At 40.6% G+C, this 18,273-nt stretch overlaps 1 protein-coding gene and 2 long non-coding RNA genes across 4 annotated transcripts; all 3 read left to right on the top strand.

The window, feature by feature from the left end:
- Window positions 1–4,001: 4,001 nt before the first annotated feature.
- On the top strand, window positions 4,002–9,859 carry LOC311123340 (metastasis-associated in colon cancer protein 1-like; the record flags this gene model as incomplete). Of its 2 annotated transcripts, XM_084158170.1 has the most annotated exons (5): window positions 4,002–4,118; window positions 5,449–5,574; window positions 5,895–7,948; window positions 8,122–8,310; window positions 8,635–9,859. In XM_084158170.1, the coding sequence occupies 4 exons, from the start codon at window positions 5,457–5,459 to the stop codon at window positions 8,836–8,838; spliced, it is 2,565 nt and encodes an 854-aa protein (XP_084014296.1). In that variant the 3' UTR covers window positions 8,839–9,859. The 2 variants fall into 2 exon arrangements, with proteins under 2 accessions (XP_084014296.1, XP_084014295.1); XM_084158169.1 differs by lacking the exon at window positions 4,002–4,118 and having other exon boundaries at window positions 5,439–5,574.
- A 2,935-nt stretch (window positions 9,860–12,794) lies between these two features.
- LOC311110663 lies at window positions 12,795–13,705 on the top strand. Its single transcript, XR_014610716.1, has 3 exons — window positions 12,795–12,842; window positions 13,164–13,233; window positions 13,557–13,705. It is a non-coding gene; the product is annotated as an uncharacterized lncRNA (long non-coding RNA).
- A 2,192-nt stretch (window positions 13,706–15,897) lies between these two features.
- Window positions 15,898–16,963, top strand: LOC311110068. The gene is made up of 3 exons (XR_014610671.1): window positions 15,898–15,938; window positions 16,129–16,198; window positions 16,825–16,963. It is a non-coding gene; the product is annotated as an uncharacterized lncRNA (long non-coding RNA).
- Window positions 16,964–18,273: the final 1,310 nt, after the last annotated feature.

Raw genomic sequence — 18,273 nt, 5'->3', positions numbered from 1 at the left:
AGGATGATCAATACAATGTTTGAATATTAGGATGATCAATACAATGTTTGAATATTAGGATGATCAATACCATGTTTGGCCCCACTATGGCTCTTCTTCGGGACTATGGTTGCCCAAAACACTGGCCCCTCAAAGCCAATGGCTGTTGCACTTCATGCATTCATCCCATCACACATCAGTAAAAGTGGAATAAATATCATCATTATAAGTGGAATAAGACTACTCTTACTACCAGATAGTCTCCAATCAGACGAAAATGTTTCCAGTTTTCAGAATAAAATGTATGGTTAAATTAGATGCCAACCTAAGATTCCCTGTTTCAACATTTCTTGTTATTTTATTGCCAGAATAAGATCTAGATCAAGACTTTAATTTGAATGAGCATTTTAATGTTTAATTGTATTAATATAAACAATCTCGACCCAGTGATCCAGTCAGATTAATCAACCTGACCTAGATCTGATTTTCTCTACTGATTTTTTCCTCTACTTAATGGCGAATCGCAGGAAAATGTAATTACTTTGATGACATGTTAGTGTTCGTGCTACTCAAGATAAATGAACTCTCCTAACACTTTGTTGTTGAGGAACTACAGTATGATCTGGTTTTGGCACTGAAATATACCTGATGTGCACGTGTGTGTGCGTGACAACCGTGTGCGTGTGTTATCATAACGCACAGCTCATGGCGAGAATGCAGAAAATGCTATCTACAATGCATGAGATGCTATCTAGGAAAAACTGGTTTGTCTGAATATTTGGAGAACTGTATTGTTTTTGGGACTGACAACATCTATGAACTCTGAACATACTGTCTTGTATAACCATCCATTCCAGATGTAATTACATAAAATACTACCCTACTGTTTAACCTAGAAAACGGGTTCAGGCTAACTATGTTCTCTCAACAACTGTTGGTCCCACTTTAGACTAAATGTAACTGTTAAGGCTTAATTGAAGCCTATGGACACTAGATGCAGCATTCATATTGCATTCATATTGCATTCATATGCCACATTTGGAAAAGCATAAGAAGTAAATACCTTTTATATCACCCTGAATGATATTTCCTTATCAATTGTTTGTGAATCACCTAAGTAGAGCTTAAAATACTTTATGAATGCTCCTATGAAGCTTCTTCAAGTCTGCTTAAAGTGTTTTGTTGAACATAGTGTATTGTGAGAGTCAATACTAGCCTAAACATTTGTAGGCCTAACATAGCACACAGTAAATGAACTTTCTTCACATTAAATGAACCTGCTATGGTATTTGAAGCACCAGGAACCCACATCCACTATGGTCCCTGGAAGCAAACAGTCCCACTGATATAATCTACAGGTGTAGGATCTTAATTTGACCACTCTTTTGTTGCTGGGAATTTATGGCGTAAACATTCGAATCCTTATTTTGCTGTGACAATATAGGTGAAATGAAGATTCTACATCTGTACACACTTTTAACTTTTAACCAGGTGAGAGCTTAAATCACCTGCCACTTACTTCTCTCCATCCTAGCTGGTTTGGCCATGCAATTCATACATGTTGCTGCTCTGAAGTTCGTAGTTAGTGGCAGTTGCGAAGTAAAACAAATAATATATATAATTAAAGTCTCTTCTAGCCCATAGACTGCTTTCAGGGCAATGAATCATCTAATGTTGTAATTTGGGTAAACTATCTTTATGCAATTCAAACATGCTGCTGCCCCAAAAAATATCTGAATGTGGAATACTATTCCAGGTATTCCTTAAAGAGGTAGGGTTTCAAGTGTCTCCGGAAGGTGGTCAGTGACTCCGCTGTCCTGGCGTCGTGGGGGAGCTTGTTCCACCATTAGGGTGCCAGAGCATCGAATAGCTTTGACTGGGCTGAGCAGGAACTGTGCTTCCGTAGAGGTAGGGGAGCTAGCAGGCCAGAGGTGGATGAACGCAGTGCCCTCATTTGGGTGTAGGGTCTGATCAGAGCCTGAAGGTAAGGAGGTGCCGTTCCCCTCACAGCTCCGTAGGCAAGCACCATGGTTTTGTAGTAGATGCGAGACGATTAAAAGACGCATTATTAACTTATTTTGATCAGATCTTATAAGTGTAAACGGATAAGATCAGGACAAGATCAGGACAAAGGACGCATGTTAGCGGCAGGTATAAACAGGGCTTATGATGATGACCATGGATCCTTTTTGAGTGGGAAGGCTCTATATGAAGGGGAAAGACGCTTTCACTCAATGTACATTCAGTCAGTCATCTAGTATATTTTTTATCCTGGCACAACAACACTTTCAAAAGCACCACTAGAGAGCAGACGTTAGTCAATTTTCTCAACAGCTTAGTATCTAACCAGCATTGTGATGTGAGTTTGTTTAAGGTTGACCAGTAGGAGGCATATCTGTCTCAATTCTTTCATGTCATTGTCAGTAGAGTTGTCCTAAGCATAGACTACTACAGTACCAGCTTCAGGGGTATGATATGTACAATACTGAAATATTGTTCATCATGTTTTATAAAAAATAATAATAATACAATTTTAAGGGTTGAGCACCAAAGGGGCATAACCTTCATCTGTAAGTGAAGTTTTATTTGCATTTTGCCTTTCACAATCATTGCATGTGTTCCCCAGAGTTTTAAATAGGTGCTGTATGACCGTCTTTTCCCCATTAAAAATTAACATTCATATTCTACTCAGTAGCGCTTAGTCGCATTTCTCGAACACCAGCTACTTTCAGAGGCCAAGGTCCACACACCACCAAACCAGCTCTGGCCACAATATTAGCGGCTCTGGCCACAATTCAGCCATTTCAACTTTTCCCTGGTTATACAGACACATTTGTAAGTCATTTTGTCAGATGGATAAATGATGGATGATGGATATATCCTATTTTTTCCTAGAAGACAATAAGACATCATGTAAAATTTGATTTGAACTCACTCCATCAGCAGTATGCTGATACTAAACTGAACATTTATACAGGTCTATGTCCAGGCTATACCTGCTCCTTGTCAAGATCAACATGACGAGGACTGTATGTCAATTACTTGGGTTAAAGTGAGTATCTGAATGTTTCAGTGTTATTGAAGTCAATGAGAACAAAGAGATCACGCTACTACATTACCCTCTTTAGAGCATAGGAGAATATCAGCATGCTTTGTTCAAAGGTAAAATGTCACCTAACATCTAAAGAGACTAAGTAAGCCTTCCTTGTCCCAGCCAGAACGGCCCATAGACCCATCTGGATACTAGGTAGGCTAAATGACCAAAGGGAGTGATTGTAGCAAGAAACTGAGTTTGGATGTTGAGTTTGGATGTTGAGTTTGGATGTTGAGTTTGGATATTGAGTTTGGATGTTGAGTTTGGATATTGAGTTTGGATGTTGAGTTTGGATGTTGAGTTTGGACAAGACAAGATATATGAGCGCAATCTCAACACCACAAACATATGATGTGCATAAAGCCATAGGCTAGAAGAAACACACCCATGTTTAAACAAAGAGAGAGGATCAAATGTTATTCACATAGATTTAATGTAGGCTATCTAGGCCATGTTAGGCTACAAGTGATAACAAATCTTTCGAGCAATACACTAAAATGTACTAATTGAGTAACACAATGTATAACTTCTAATCAAAAACCCTTTGTATAAAACAATTAGTAAATAGCTTATACATGTGTTATTATGACCCATTATTTATAATAGCTTAAATGATTATGCATGATGAGCCAACTTTGTCATTGAACTGTCTGCCATTCACATAATTGCATCAATGGGAGAAAAAAAGAATCTCTCCTATAATGACAGAACACTGAAACTACCTAGTTTCTGCTACAGTTTCAGGTGTTGCAACGCTCTTTGTGTAAATACAGGATTGCATTACGGATATTGTAGTTTTATAATCAATTTAAACCAGCTCATTTGAATAGTAGCCTCATTGTTTTGAACTACTAGTCCCGGAATGCTTGTAGTTTCAAAGCAAACAGAGGCTAGAGTTGTGGCGTGAAGGCGTAATGATATGATTCGGTCTGACTCGCTTCCTAAAAAAAGTTGGTGTTTAAATAAGGCTATGATGGAAACCTTATTACCATGGATGAAAAGTGAGATTCCCCGAAATCTCTGAAAGACCGTTTGGCGAGGCATGGTAAGTAAATATTGTTACAATCTATTTTTCAATATTTTTGTCTGCTGCTGCTTCTAACGTTCTAACCGACGTTGGAAATAGTAGGCAAGTTGGCAAATCAGTTAAATATATGGTAGCCGAACGGAATCATAATATTTGTATGAACGTAGTACAGGTAGGTCTATCTTGTGTTTGAAAGTTTGACATGTAGGCTATATATATATAGCCACTGGTTTACCGTAGTTGAAGCGCACAAGCGGGCGTTTGTAATGCACCTGTTGACTCCGCGGAAATTGTATTTTTTAAAATAAATCTGGCATAGACAGTGGAGCAGCATTTCTATATGTGTAAAAACAACTATTACAGTAGTCATACTGTATGTAGCCTAATTTTGATGATGGTTTTGTCGATGATGATGGTGTGTTCACACCTAGCTCTGGCTCTATACATTTTCTCAACGACAAGGTAGGCTATCCAACAGGTGCGCCTGAACTAGGCTTCTGTATTTGAAGATGACGCAACAGTCAAATTCGACAGGAGGGTTGGTACCCACCTACCTACACACACACACAAGAATCGGCTTTGCGAAATAACTGATTGTTGAATCCCAGACAAGAGCAACCTGTTTGTGTGCACTCGTGTACAAACCAAATTAATAACTACTGACTCACTGCGACAGCTACATAGGCTATACATGAATGATAAGAAGTCTCCCTTACGCAAACAAATGACAGTATGAATGAGTTCATGCTTTATGCTCTGTAAAATAAGTTACCTCAAACTAAACCCACAGGTAGCCCCAGGTAAAGAATCTCAGGTGTGAACCAGTGTGGAGGAAATGGACTAACAATGGCAAATGGCTGGGCGATATGGCCTAAAAATATTAATTGGAGATATCGGCCAGCCCTACTACAGCACCACAAAACAACTTTTGGTAAAAGAAAGAAACTGTAGGCCTATCTAGATATGTTGATTCTCTGTGTTTTCATAGTTTTTTTTTAGCTTCAACTGTAGGCTACTTTATCCGTATTTTTAAACTATCGTGTATGTAGCCAATATTTATAGAATAAACAGCCAGGGTAGAAAACATATAAACATTGTAGGACATAGGCCTATATCGTAGAGACCTTAACTCAACACCTAGACCTTGTCAAGGGGTTCGGACCTCTTGGCATAACGGTTAAGGGCTTGGTTTGACAGTCGCTGGACCCGGTTACGAGCCGGGGCTACTCTCCGAATTCGCTCAAATATTATACAGGATATACTGTGTACTGATCTGTTATTATACAAACTGATTGCAATTTGAGCTGTAGTCATTGTGTATGTAACTTATGAATCTTAATGTTTACAGATGTAAAGATGGCAGCTGTCAGAGCAAAGTCATTTCGTCGTCAAGGAAGTCTAATTAGGAGCAAATCTGAGGGGATGTTGATTGATCTAGACGAAAATGGAACGCTGAACATCAACAATTTAAATGGTAGCCTACTCTAACGTTTATGAAATATGTTGTCTTTGAACTAAATGTCATGAATAGGGTTGCAAAAATCTGGTAGTCTTGGGAAAGTTACTAGATTTTTGCAACCCTAGTTATGAAACAATTTCAAATATAGGATTGCATTATGGGTATTGTAACTCCTTTGAATGGTGGCCTCATTTAAAATAATGCCTGTTTAAAGAGCTAGTATTGAATAACCAGTATTGAAGCCCATTCTATGTGATTTTACCATGCTCTCATATGTATGTTTTATATTAGCAAATAAGGCATTGATTTCACACATATATTTTGTATTTTCACAGGGAGTAGTTACATAATAAATCAAGTGCCAAAACATTCTGAGTGGCCTGTGTTGCAGCCGGAGGTCAAACATGGAAGTCAAACCACAAATCCATTCTGGAACAAACTATCTGGATCCAATCCGTTTTTGGATGACATTGTACACACAAACAATGACAAAACGTTAAACAATACTGATCTATCAATACAGAAAGATGAACCTTCGGCTCTGTTTGACAGTGAGAACTTTGACGCCAGTAGCACGTCTTCAGACGAAACAAACTTCGTCCATTTTGCGGATACGAAGCGAAAGAGCAGAAGACAGTCAGGGAGATGGAGGAGTGCCTCGGATATTCTCGGTGACCTGGAGAGAAAGGAACCGAAAAGGGACAATAGCCTCAAATCGCCAGCAAGCCCGTTTCTGAATGCAGATTTTGAGTGGTTGAAAAACGACCGGGAGGCTTACAAAATGGCCTGGTTGAGTCACAGGCAGCTAACGAGGTCATGCCTTGACCTAGGACTGATGAGTCAAAGTCCTGGATGGGCCCAGACCCAAGCCACCGACTCTCAGATAGTCTGCAAGATAGGTCACAGCGGAGGGTCACTACAGTTACCAGACTCTGATATTACAGCCCATATCCCAGAGGGCCATGTTCCTGCTGGGGAGGTTCAGGAGGTTGCGCTGAAAGCCATCCTGGAGCCCCCTCACGGGCTGAACAACAACTATATGACAACCGTGAGTCCGCTCCTGGAGGTGAGTCTCGGCAACACGAGCGGAAAGGAATCCATCTCGCTGGAAATGAAAATGGTCGCGGAGGTTAAGAAGGATCCGATAAGTCAGGTCATGACCACCTTTGTTGGACTAGTGTCCAATAAGAGAGAGGGACCTTATCAGAAAGTCAAGGACTGTTATATTTACAAGAACATCATGCAGATGAAGCTTCAAGACTTAAAGTCTCATTTCTATGTTATTGTAGCCGCAGAGGCATCGGTTATCCAACCCCCTGCTACATCTGTTTGGGATTACCTGGATCGTCAAGTCACTGTTGCCGTTTATGGCCCAAAGTATATCCATCCGTCTTTCAAAGTGGTCGTGGTCGTCTCTTGCCACGATAATGTTCCACCGAGGCTTCCGTTCTCAGATATACACAGGGGCAGCAGAAATCTGCCCCCTCTGGTGCTACAGCTCTGGGAGAAGCACCAGTTTAGCCCAGAGAGACTGAATGACCTACACATCGCGACTACCGTCATAGCGTCAAAGTTCAAGGTCAAAGCCCAGGATAAAAGGAAAGAGGTGAGACAAGGGCTACTCAAACTGGGCAAAGTCATTCACCTGCCTCTTGAGCTGGCCAAGATGGGCAATGGGGAGATGGATTCCTTTAAGCTATGCCTCCAGGTGAGGGATTCAAACAGTGTCACTGTAGCAGAGTTCCAGGTGTCTTCCCCTGCAGCGGCACCTATTCGCTCTGAAAAGCGAGGTTCCAGGCAAAACAAAATGTATAAATCGCTACCTATCCCGGAGGAATCCGTCCCAGAGTTCCCCAAATTTGGGACCAGACCTGTGAAGGTGCAGTGTTACGGGGTGGCACTGAAGTCAGTGCTCCGTCAACCGCGAGTGGAATACCTCCTGGAGTACTTCAAAGGAGACACGGTGGCTCTCCTCTCCAGAGAGACCGTGAGGTCGGTGGGCCAGTCCAAAGTCAAGGAGTGGTACATCGGCTTCCTCCGAGGCAGGACCGGCCTGGTCCATTGCAAGAACGTCAAGCTCATCACCCGAGACCAAGTGATCGACTTCAACAGCACTGACTTCACCACCGAGACCCTTTTGGACAACATGGCACTGCCGTTCAAGAAGCTCACCTACATGTACTCAGACATCCAGACACTGGTGACCGAACACATTCCCAGCTGGAGGGGCTTCGCTGATGCCCTGGGCTACTCAAACTTGTCGCTGGACACAATCACACGGAGACATGCTGAAACAGAAGCCGAGAAGGTTGCATGCGTGCTGGAGAAACTGAAGGAGGACTGCCACACTGAGAACAGCAAGAAGAAGTTCCAGCACAAGCTTATAATCGTAAGTGTAGAAAAGGACGGGGCATGTTAACATTTGTTTGATAGGTCTCAGGTTTAGAGAAGAAACTTCAAACCAACTTGACCTTTGTTTTGAGTGACTTTTTATATTTTCTAAATGCGCTTCATTTGTTGCATTTCAAGTATGTGTTTTGTATGGTGCTTTTTCCATCCTAGGGCCTGTTGAAGATGGACTCTCAGGCTCTAGTGGCTCATTTGATCCAGAACACGGTCATCCTGTCCACGGCGGTAGAGCTGGGTGTCAGGTGGAGGGAGCTCGCTGAGAGGCTGGGGAAACTCTCCAGTGCTCAGATCGCTGGTTACGAGGCACCACACCGGGGGAAGAGTGGAGAAGTTAGCGCCACGGTTTGTTCATTTGACTTGTATTTGTTGTATTTAGGAAAATGTGTTGTTCTTAGAAGATCACCCTTTCATGATCTCATTGGATCAACAGACAAGGATTAGTAAGGCTGTACCAATACTTTTATTCATATCGTCCGTTCTAGGTGGGCAATATATTTATTTCCACTGCTCTTTTGAGAGCACGCAAGTAAGCATTTCATTGTACCGTTTATACCCTGCTGTATCCTGTGCATATGACGAATAAACTCTGATTTGATAGATGCTCAAACTATCAACTAACTATCAACTGAACTGAACTCGTGGTTCCTCCTCTCTCCTCTATTGTAGTCCATGTGGAAACCTGCCTATGACTTCCTGTACTCATGGAGCCAGCTGTACGGGGAGGGCTACCAGGACATGATCCAGGACCTCCACCTGGCCCTGGACAAGATGAAGAGCCCAATCACCAGACAGTGGAGGCAGCTGACCGGGGCGCTCATCGCAGTCAACTGTCTGGAAATCCTCAGGGTCTCGGCCTTCCCCAAACCATAGAACCATAGAACCATAGAACCATAGAACCCCACTGAGGAGAATAATGAACGCGCTGGAGCGCTCCAATGGGTAAGAACTGTATAACTGAGGCCACAGAGGCCCTTTGATAAAGCTTACTGTACAGTTCCCACTATCTTTGAATATGGAGGTCCTTGTTTACGATGCAGAGTCAATGTTTGTCCTTGTTCTTGTATTGTGCCGTATCTTTGCCCACTTTTTCAGAGTTTCTTCTTAGAGTTCAGTTAATGTCGTAAACAATAATTATAGCAATATTGCATGTTTCATTGTGGCCAGATACTTAAACTATATTGCTAGATTTTGTTCATACAAAGCTAGAACCAGTGTATGGACAGATTCTGTTACACAGGATGCAAACAAACATATTTCTCTGCCATATTAACCATTTACATGAGTTTGTTTGATAATTTCTCTAACAGATTATCATCTAATCTGCTTCCATTGACATATTTTCTTAAAACAGCAGAAACTATATTGACGTCTGTTACTTTGGATTTTCTGTTCGACACTATGTGATAGAGCTTGTTATTGATCTTACATTAATAGTAAGGCAACATACAGTAGTTAGCTCTTCCAGTTGTACACAAGATGTTCTCACACAGTTTTATACTGTATATATTTTATGTTACAATGTTACATGCAATCCCCCTGCTTTTTCATTACATTTTACATTTAGTAATTAGACAATGTTGATTTTAGACGCTGTATTTACGCACATTTTGATTAAGGTTGGAATGTTTTATCTGCCAAATCCAATCCTCAGTATTTAGATTGCTGTTTTCTAACTCAGTGTCTTAAGCCCCTCCATTGAAACCTATTACAGGGCACTCAGTGTTGTCTACTTGAAAATAGCATATTATGTTAAAAACTATTTTAAATATGTAATGTAATGTAAAACAACCTTGTTGTGCTTTTTCTGAAATTAATATTTCACAATGTAGATTTATAACTGAAATGGTGACCTGGTGTGTGTGAAGTATGAATAAATATTACTTATATATTACTTATCTGTCAAAATGTATCTATTTTGTAAAATGTAAATGTATTTTCAATTAATTAGCAACTAAAACTGTAAGTAGTTAATTGAGAAGAAGACCCATTATTCATGTTCTAGTTTATCACCAGGTTGTGAATCCCATGTATTGTCTTTTAAGAGTAGCAGGGATAGTGAGCAGTAAGGGTCTGGTCTGTGTCTTGCAGTGTGGGTAGTGTAATCATGTGACAAGATACTACAAGTAGTGTCATGCGGTTCACTTTGGTCTCTAACATGTCACATCCATTCAGTTAAAGATAAATGAGAATACTTGGGCTCCGTTAGTGACGTCATTGACCCTAATACTGTCTGTTCATAGAGGTGGATGAATAAAATGGCCTGATTTACCATGGCAAAAACGCTTTAATTACATAGGCATGGATCATATTTTGGCCTGTTTTCACCATCTCAGTACAGACAGATTATATCCACAGTGGAAACCCTCAATTTAAAATAACTGAAATTCATAATCCTAACTCCCCAATTTATCTGCAATGAATCCTGTCCTTGAACCCTATATATAATTCAATCCTTTCCTTGAACCCTATATAAAATGGAATCCTGTCCTTGAACCCTATATTTAATTTGCCATTTAGCAGACGCTTTTATCCAAAGCGACTTACAGTCATGTGCGCATACATTTTTACATATGGGTGGTCCCAGGGATCGAACCCACTACCCTGGCGTTACAAGCGCCATGCTCTACCAATTGACCTACAGAGGACCACTATATAGAATTGAATCCTGTCCTTGAACCCTATATAGAATTGAATCCTGTCGTAGAATTTCCTGGCTGTGTGTTTTCTGTTGACTTACTCTTGTTGACCTTTTTAAGTTTGACTTTCTCTCCTCCTGTTTATTTAAGCTGGTTTCAACTGAGAGTTGCATTGTATGGTCTTTAGTCTTTATCTGTCAGTGTTGGCAACGTGAAAGCTCAGGATGTCTATCCTGCTTCTGTTCTGTATTACAGGTGAATGTTATGACTGCATACATTATGGCATAGAATAGAAGAACAAATACATATATAATATCTGAACCTCCTTCCTGATACATGGACAGTCCTAAAGTAAGAAGGTGTTCTGTATAGTTTTAAACAATGGCTGTTACATTATAACTAGTGAAATATCTTCTCATTAAAATGATTTATAGTTCATCTATTGTTGACAACAGAGAGACAATGGTCTTATTCAATATCCTGTTAATATTCCATCCAGTTAGACGACCAGTGACATGTTACTGGACCAGCATCAAGTGCAGATTAATTATGGAGACGTGCCACTTAATTTAGACAAGGGAAGACTACATCTCACTGGGCAAAACATAAAGTGATTGATGGATAAAACTCTGGGATTAATTGGGCGATCTACATTTCTTCCGCACTGAAATGGAAGTCCGGGCCGATCCCAGATAAGGCTGACCAAGTCAAAACTTTGCCATGCGAGGGTGAGGGCGGAGGCACAGAGAGCGCTTTAAAACACCAGAGTGGAGGGTACACTGATGTTTATTGCACTGACTGAAACATTAGCTTGACTTATAATTGGATTCTGTGACTCTGACCAAAGCTTGACTGTGCACTTTAAAAGGCAGGCCTTTGGAGGACAACAGGGCAATGACTGAGATCTTATATTACCACTTAAGCACTATCGGACAGTTTCCCAGACACAGATTAAGTCTAGTCCTGGACTAAAAATAAATCTCAATGGAGAATCTCCAGGACTATATAGGCTTAATCAGTGTCTGGGAAACCGGCCCTACGTGGAGGTAAATGTACAGTAACAGTCAACACCAACTCCTCATATTCTGCACTGAGAAAACAATAAATTATTACTATGTGTTTTCATATCCATGTAAAAAGAAGGATGGATATCACTCCTCCAGCTTGCATGGGCAGTATTCTTTCTTTCTCCGCCGGACTGGTCAGCAGAGTGAGACACACAGAATTCATGTGTTGTCATGTGTTGCTGCTAGGTCTCTCTTTACATAGTATTGTGGTGTCTTAGGTCTCTCTTCATGTAGTGTTGTGTTGTCTTAGGTCTCTCTTTATGTAGTGTTGTGGCGTCTTAGGTCTCTCTTTATGTAGTGTTGTGGTGTCTTAGGTCTCTCTTTATGTAGTGTTGTGTTGTCTTAGGTCTCTCTTTATGTAGTGTTGTGGCGTCTTAGGTCTGTCTTTATGTAGTGTTGTGTTGTTGTCTTAGGTCTCTCTTTATATAGTGTTGTGGTGTCTTAGGTCTCTCTTTATGTAGTGTTGTGTTGTTGTCTTGGGTCTCTCTTTATGTAGTGTTGTGTTGTTGTCTTGGGTCTCTCTTTATGTAGTGTTGTGTTGTTGTCTTAGGTCTCTCTTTATGTAGTGTTGTGGCGTCTTAGGTCTCTCTTTATGAAGTGTTGTGTTGTTGTCTTAGGTCTCTCTTTATGTAGTGTTGCGTTGTCTTAGGTCTCTCTTTACGTAGTGTTGTGGTGTGTTAGGTCTCTCTTTATGTAGTGTTGTGGCGTCTTAGGTCTCTCTTTATGTAGTGTTGTGTTGTTGTCTTAGGTCTCTCTTTATGAAGTGTTGTGTTGTTGTCTTAGGTCTCTCTTTATGTAGTGTTGCGTTGTCTTAGGTCTCTCTTTATGTAGTGTTGTGGTGTCTTAGGTCGCTCTTTATGTAGTGTTGTGGTGTGTTAGGTCTCTCTTTATGTAGTGTTGTGGTGTCTTAGGTCTCTCTTTATGTAGTGTTGTGGCGTCTTAGGTCTCTCTTTATGTAGTGTTGTGGCGTCTTAGGTCTCTCTTTATGTAGTGTTTTGGTGTCTTAGGTATCTCTTTATGTAGTGTTGTGGCGTCTTAGGTCTCTCTTTATGTAGTGTTGTGGCGTCTTAGGTCTCTCTTTATGTAGTGTTGTGGCATCTTAGGTCTCTTTATGTAGTGTTGTGTTGTTGTCTTAGGTCTCTCTTTATGTAGTGTTGTGTTGTTGTCTTAGGTCTCTCTTTATGTAGTGTTGTGGCGTCTTAGGTCTCTCTTTATGTAGTGTTGTGGCGTCTTAGGTCTCTCTTTATGTAGTGTTGTGGCGTCTTAGGTCTCTCTTTATGTAGTGTTGTGGTGTGTTAGGTCTCTCTTTATGTAGTGTTGTGGTGTCTTAGGTCTCTCTTTATGTAGTGTTGTGGTGTCTTAGGTCTCTCTTTATGTAGTGTTGTGGCGTCTTAGGTCTCTCTTTATGTAGTGTTGTGGCGTCTTAGGTCTCTTTATGTAGTGTTGTGTTGTTGTCTTAAGTCTCTCTTTATGTAGTGTTGTGGTGTCTTAGGTCTCTCTTTATGTAGTGTTGTGTTGTTGTCTTAGGTCTCTCTTTATGTAGTGTTGTGTTGTTGTCTTAGGTCTCTCTTTATGTAGTGTTGTGGCGTCTTAGGTCTCTCTTTATGTAGTGTTGTGGCGTCTTAGGTCTCTCTTTATGTAGTGTTGTGGCGTCTTAGGTCTCTCTTTATGTAGTGTTGTGGTGTGTTAGGTCTCTCTTTATGTAGTGTTGTGGTGTCTTAGGTCTCTCTTTATGTAGTGTTGTGGTGTCTTAGGACTCTCTTTATGTAGTGTTGTGGTGTGTTAGGTCTCTCTTTATGTAGTGTTGTGTTGTTGTCTTAGGTCTCTCTTTATGTAGTGTTGTGGTGTCTTAGGTCTCTCTTTATGTAGTGTTGTGGTGTCTTAGGTCTCTCTTTATGTAGTGTTGTGTTGTTGTCTTAGGTCTCTCTTTATGTAGTGTTGCGTTGTCTTAGGTCTCTCTTTATGTAGTGTTGTGGTGTCTTAGGTCTCTCTTTATGTAGTGTTGTGGTGTCTTAGGTCTCTCTTTATGTAGTGTTGTGGCGTCTTAGGTCTCTCTTTTTGTAGTGTTGTGGTGTCTTAGGTCTCTCTATGTAGTGTTGTGGTGTCTTAGGTCTCTCGTTATGTAGTGTTGTGTTGTTGTCTTAGGTCTCTCTTTATGTAGTGTTGTGTTGTTGTCTTAGGTCTCTCTTTATGTAGTGTTGTGGTGTCTTAGGTCTCTCTTTATGTAGTGTTGTGGTGTCTTAGATCTCTCTTTATGTAGTGTTGTGGTGTCTTAGGTCTCACTTTATGTAGTGTTGTGTTGTTGTCTTAGGTCTCTCTTTATGTAGTGTTGTGGTGTCTTAGGTCTCTCTTTATGTAGTGTTGTGGTGTCTTAGGTCTCTCTTTATGTAGTGTTGTGGTGTCTTAGGTCTCTCTTTATGTAGTGTTGTGTTGTCTTAGGTCTCTCTTTATGTAGTGTTGTGGCGTCTTAGGTCTGTCTTTATGTAGTGTTGTGTTGTTGTCTTAGGTCTCTCTTTATATAGTGTTGTGGTGTCTTAGGTCTCTCTTTATGTAGTGTTGTGTTGTTGTCTTGGGTCTCTCTTTATGTAGTGTTGTGTTGTTGTCTTGGGTCTCTCTTTATGTAGTGTTGTGTTGTTGTCTTAGGTCTCTCTTTATGTAGTGTTGTGGCGTCTTAGGTCTCTCTTTATGAAGTGTTGTGTTGTTGTCTTAGGTCTCTCTTTATGCAGTGTTGCGTTGTCTTAGGTCTCTCTTTACGTAGTGTTGTGGTGTGTTAGGTCTCTCTTTATGTAGTGTTGTGGCGTCTTAGGTCTCTCTTTATGTAGTGTTGTGTTGTTGTCTTAGGTCTCTCTTTATGAAGTGTTGTGTTGTTGTCTTAGGTCTCTCTTTATGTAGTGTTGCGTTGTCTTAGGTCTCTCTTTATGTAGTGTTGTGGTGTCTTAGGTCGCTCTTTATGTAGTGTTGTGGTGTGTTAGGTCTCTCTTTATGTAGTGTTGTGGTGTCTTAGGTCTCTCTTTATGTAGTGTTGTGGTGTCTTAGGTCACTCTTTATGTAGTGTTGTGGTGTCTTAGGTCGCTCTTTATGTAATGTTGTGTTGTTCTCTTAGGTCTCTCTTTATGTAGTGTTGTGGCGTCTTAGGTCTCTCTTTATGTAGTGTTTTGGTGTCTTAGGTCTCTCTTTATGTAGTGTTGTGGCGTCTTAGGTCTCTCTTTATGTAGTGTTGTGGCGTCTTAGGTCTCTCTTTATGTAGTGTTGGGGTGTCTTAGGTCTCACTTTATGTAGTGTTGTGTTGTTGTCTTAGGTCTCTCTTTATGCAGTGTTGCGTTGTCTTAGGTCTCTCTTTATGTAGTGTTGTGGTGTCTTAGGTCTCTCTTTATGTAGTGTTGTGGTATCTTAGGTCTCACTTTATGTAGTGTTGTGTTGTTGTCTTAGGTCTCTCTTTATGTAGTGTTGTGGTGTCTTAGGTCTCTCTTTATGTAGTGTTGTGGTGTCTTAGGTCTCTCTTTATGTAGTGTTGTGGTGTCTTAGGTCTCTCTTTATGTAGTGTTGTGGTGTCTTAGGTCTCTCTTTATGTAGTGTTGTGGTGTCTTAGGTCTCACTTTATGTAGTGTTGTGTTGTTGTCTTAGGTCTCTCTTTATGTAGTGTTGTGGTGTCTTAGGTCTCTCTTTATGTAGTGTTGTGGTGTCTTAGGTCTCTCTTTATGTATTGTTGTGGTGTCTTAGGTCTCTCTATGTAGTGTTGTGGTGTCTTAGGTCTCTCTATGTAGTGTTGTTGTGTCTTAGGTCTCTCTTTATGTAGTGTTGTGGTGTATTAGATCTCTCTTTATGTAGTGTTGTGGTGTCTTAGGTATCGTTATGTAGTGTTGTGTTGTTGTCTTAAGTCTCTCTTTATGTAGTGTTGGGGTGTCTTAGGTCTCTCTTTATGTAGTGTTGTGTTGTTGTCTTAGGTCTCTCTTTATGTAGTGTTGTGGCGTCTTAGGTCTCTCTTTATGTAGTGTTGTGGCGTCTTAGGTCTCTCTTTATGTAGTGTTGTGGCGTCTTAGGTCTCTCTTTATGTAGTGTTGTGGTGTGTTAGGTCTCTCTTTATGTAGTGTTGTGGTGTCTTAGGTCTCTCTTTATGTAGTGTTGTGGTGTCTTAGGACTCTCTTTATGTAGTGTTGTGGTGTGTTAGGTCTCTCTTTATGTAGTGTTGTGGCGTCTTAGGTCTCTCTTTATGTAGTGTTGTGGTGTCTTAGGTCTCTCTTTATGTAGTGTTGTGTTGTTGTCTTAGGTCTCTCTTTATGTAGTGTTGCGTTGTCTTAGGTCTCTCTTTATGTAGTGTTGTGGTGTCTTAGGTCTCTCTTTATGTAGTGTTGTGGTGTCTTAAGTCTCTCTTTATGTAGTGTTGTGGAGTCTTAGGTCTCTCTTTATGTAGTGTTGTGGTGTCTTAGGTCTCTCTATGTAGTGTTGTGGTGTCTTAGGTCTCTCTTTATGTAGTGTTGTGTTGTTGTCTTAGGTCTCTCTTTATGTAGTGTTGTGTTGTTGTCTTAGGTCTCTCTTTATGTAGTGTTGTGGTGTCTTAGGTCTCTCTTTATGTAGTGTTGTGGTGTCTTAGATCTCTCTTTATGTAGTGTTGTGGTGTCTTAGGTCTCACTTTATGTAGTGTTGTGTTGTTGTCTTAGGTCTCTCTTTATGTAGTGTTGTGGTGTCTTAGGTCTCTCTTTATGTAGTGTTGTGGTGTCTTAGGTCTCTCTTTATGTAGTGTTGTGGTGTCTTAGGTCTCTCTTTATGTAGTGTTGTGTTGTCTTAGGTCTCTCTTTATGTAGTGTTGTGTCGTCTTAGGTCTGTCTTTATGTAGTGTTGTGTTGTTGTCTTAGGTCTCTCTTTATATAGTGTTGTGGTGTCTTAGGTCTCTCTTTATGTAGTCTTGTGTTGTTGTCTTGGGTCTCTCTTTATGTAGTGTTGTGTTGTTGTCTTGGGTCTCTCTTTATGTAGTGTTGTGTTGTTGTCTTAGGTCTCTCTTTATGTAGTGTTGTGGCGTCTTAGGTCTCTCTTTATGAAGTGTTGTGTTGTTGTCTTAGGTCTCTCTTTATGCAGTGTTGCGTTGTCTTAGGTCTCTCTTTACGTAGTGTTGTGGTGTGTTAGGTCTCTCTTTATGTAGTGTTTTGGCGTCTTAGGTCTCTCTTTATGTAGTGTTGTGTTGTTGTCTTAGGTCTCTCTTTATGAAGTGTTGTGTTGTTGTCTTAGGTCTCTCTTTATGTAGTGTTGCGTTGTCTTAGGTCTCTCTTTATGTAGTGTTGTGGTGTCTTAGGTCGCTCTTTATGTAATGTTGTGTTGTTCTCTTAGGTCTCTCTTTATGTAGTGTTGTGGTGTCTTAGGTCTCTCTTTATGTAGTGTTGTGGCATCTTAGGTCTCTCTTTATGTAGTGTTGTGGCGTCTTAGGTCTCTCTTTATGTAGTGTTGTGGCGTCTTAGGTCTCTTTATGTAGTGTTGTGTTGTTGTCTTAAGTCTCTCTTTATGTAGTGTTGGGGTGTCTTAGGTCTCACTTTATGTAGTGTTGTGTTGTTGTCTTAGGTCTCTCTTTATGTAGTGTTGTGGTGTCTTAGGTCTCTCTTTATGTAGTGTTGTGGTGTCTTAGGTCTCTCTTTATGTAGTGTTGTGGTGTCTTAGGTCTCACTTTATGTAGTGTTGTGTTGTTGTCTTAGGTCTCTCTTTATGTAGTGTTGTGGTGTCTTAGGTCTCTCTTTATGTAGTGTTGTGGTGTCTTAGGTCTCTCTTTATGTAGTGTTGTGGTGTCTTAGGTCTCTCTTTATGTAGTGTTGTGGTGTCTTAGGTCGCTCTTTATGTAGTGTTGTGGTGTGTTAGGTCTCTCTTTATGTAGTGTTGTGGTGTCTTAGGTCTCTCTTTATGTAGTGTTGTGGTGTCTTAGGTCACTCTTTATGTAGTGTTGTGGTGTCTTAGGTCGCTCTTTATGTAATGTTGTGTTGTTCTCTTAGGTCTCTCTTTATGTAGTGTTGTGGCGTCTTAGGTCTCTCTTTATGTAGTGTTTTGGTGTCTTAGGTCTCTCTTTATGTAGTGTTGTGGCGTCTTAGGTCTCTCTTTATGTAGTGTTGTGGCGTCTTAGGTCTGTCTTTATGTAGTGTTGTGGCGTCTTAGGTCTCTTTATGTAGTGTTGTGTTGTTGTCTTAAGTCTCTCTTTATGTAGTGTTGGGGTGTCTTAGGTCTCACTTTATGTAGTGTTGTGTTGTTGTCTTAGGTCTCTCTTTATGCAGTGTTGCGTTGTCTTAGGTCTCTCTTTATGTAGTGTTGTGGTGTCTTAGGTCTCTCTTTATGTAGTGTTGTGGTATCTTAGGTCTCACTTTATGTAGTGTTGTGTTGTTGTCTTAGGTCTCTCTTTATGTAGTGTTGTGGTGTCTTAGGTCTCTCTTTATGTAGTGTTGTGGTGTCTTAGGTCTCTCTTTATGTAGTGTTGTGGTGTCTTAGGTCTCTCTTTATGTAGTGTTGTGGTGTCTTAGGTCTCTCTTTATGTAGTGTTGTGGTGTCTTAGGTCTCACTTTATGTAGTGTTGTGTTGTTGTCTTAGGTCTCTCTTTATGTAGTGTTGTGGTGTCTTAGGTCTCTCTTTAT

This window comes from Coregonus lavaretus, assembly GCF_964263955.1.
Source record: "Coregonus lavaretus genome assembly, chromosome: 3".
In the NCBI taxonomy this organism is placed as follows: Eukaryota; Metazoa; Chordata; class Actinopteri; order Salmoniformes; family Salmonidae; genus Coregonus; species Coregonus lavaretus.
The sequence above is the reverse complement of the archived record's forward strand: the minus strand, read 5'-3'. Positions and strand labels throughout refer to the sequence as shown.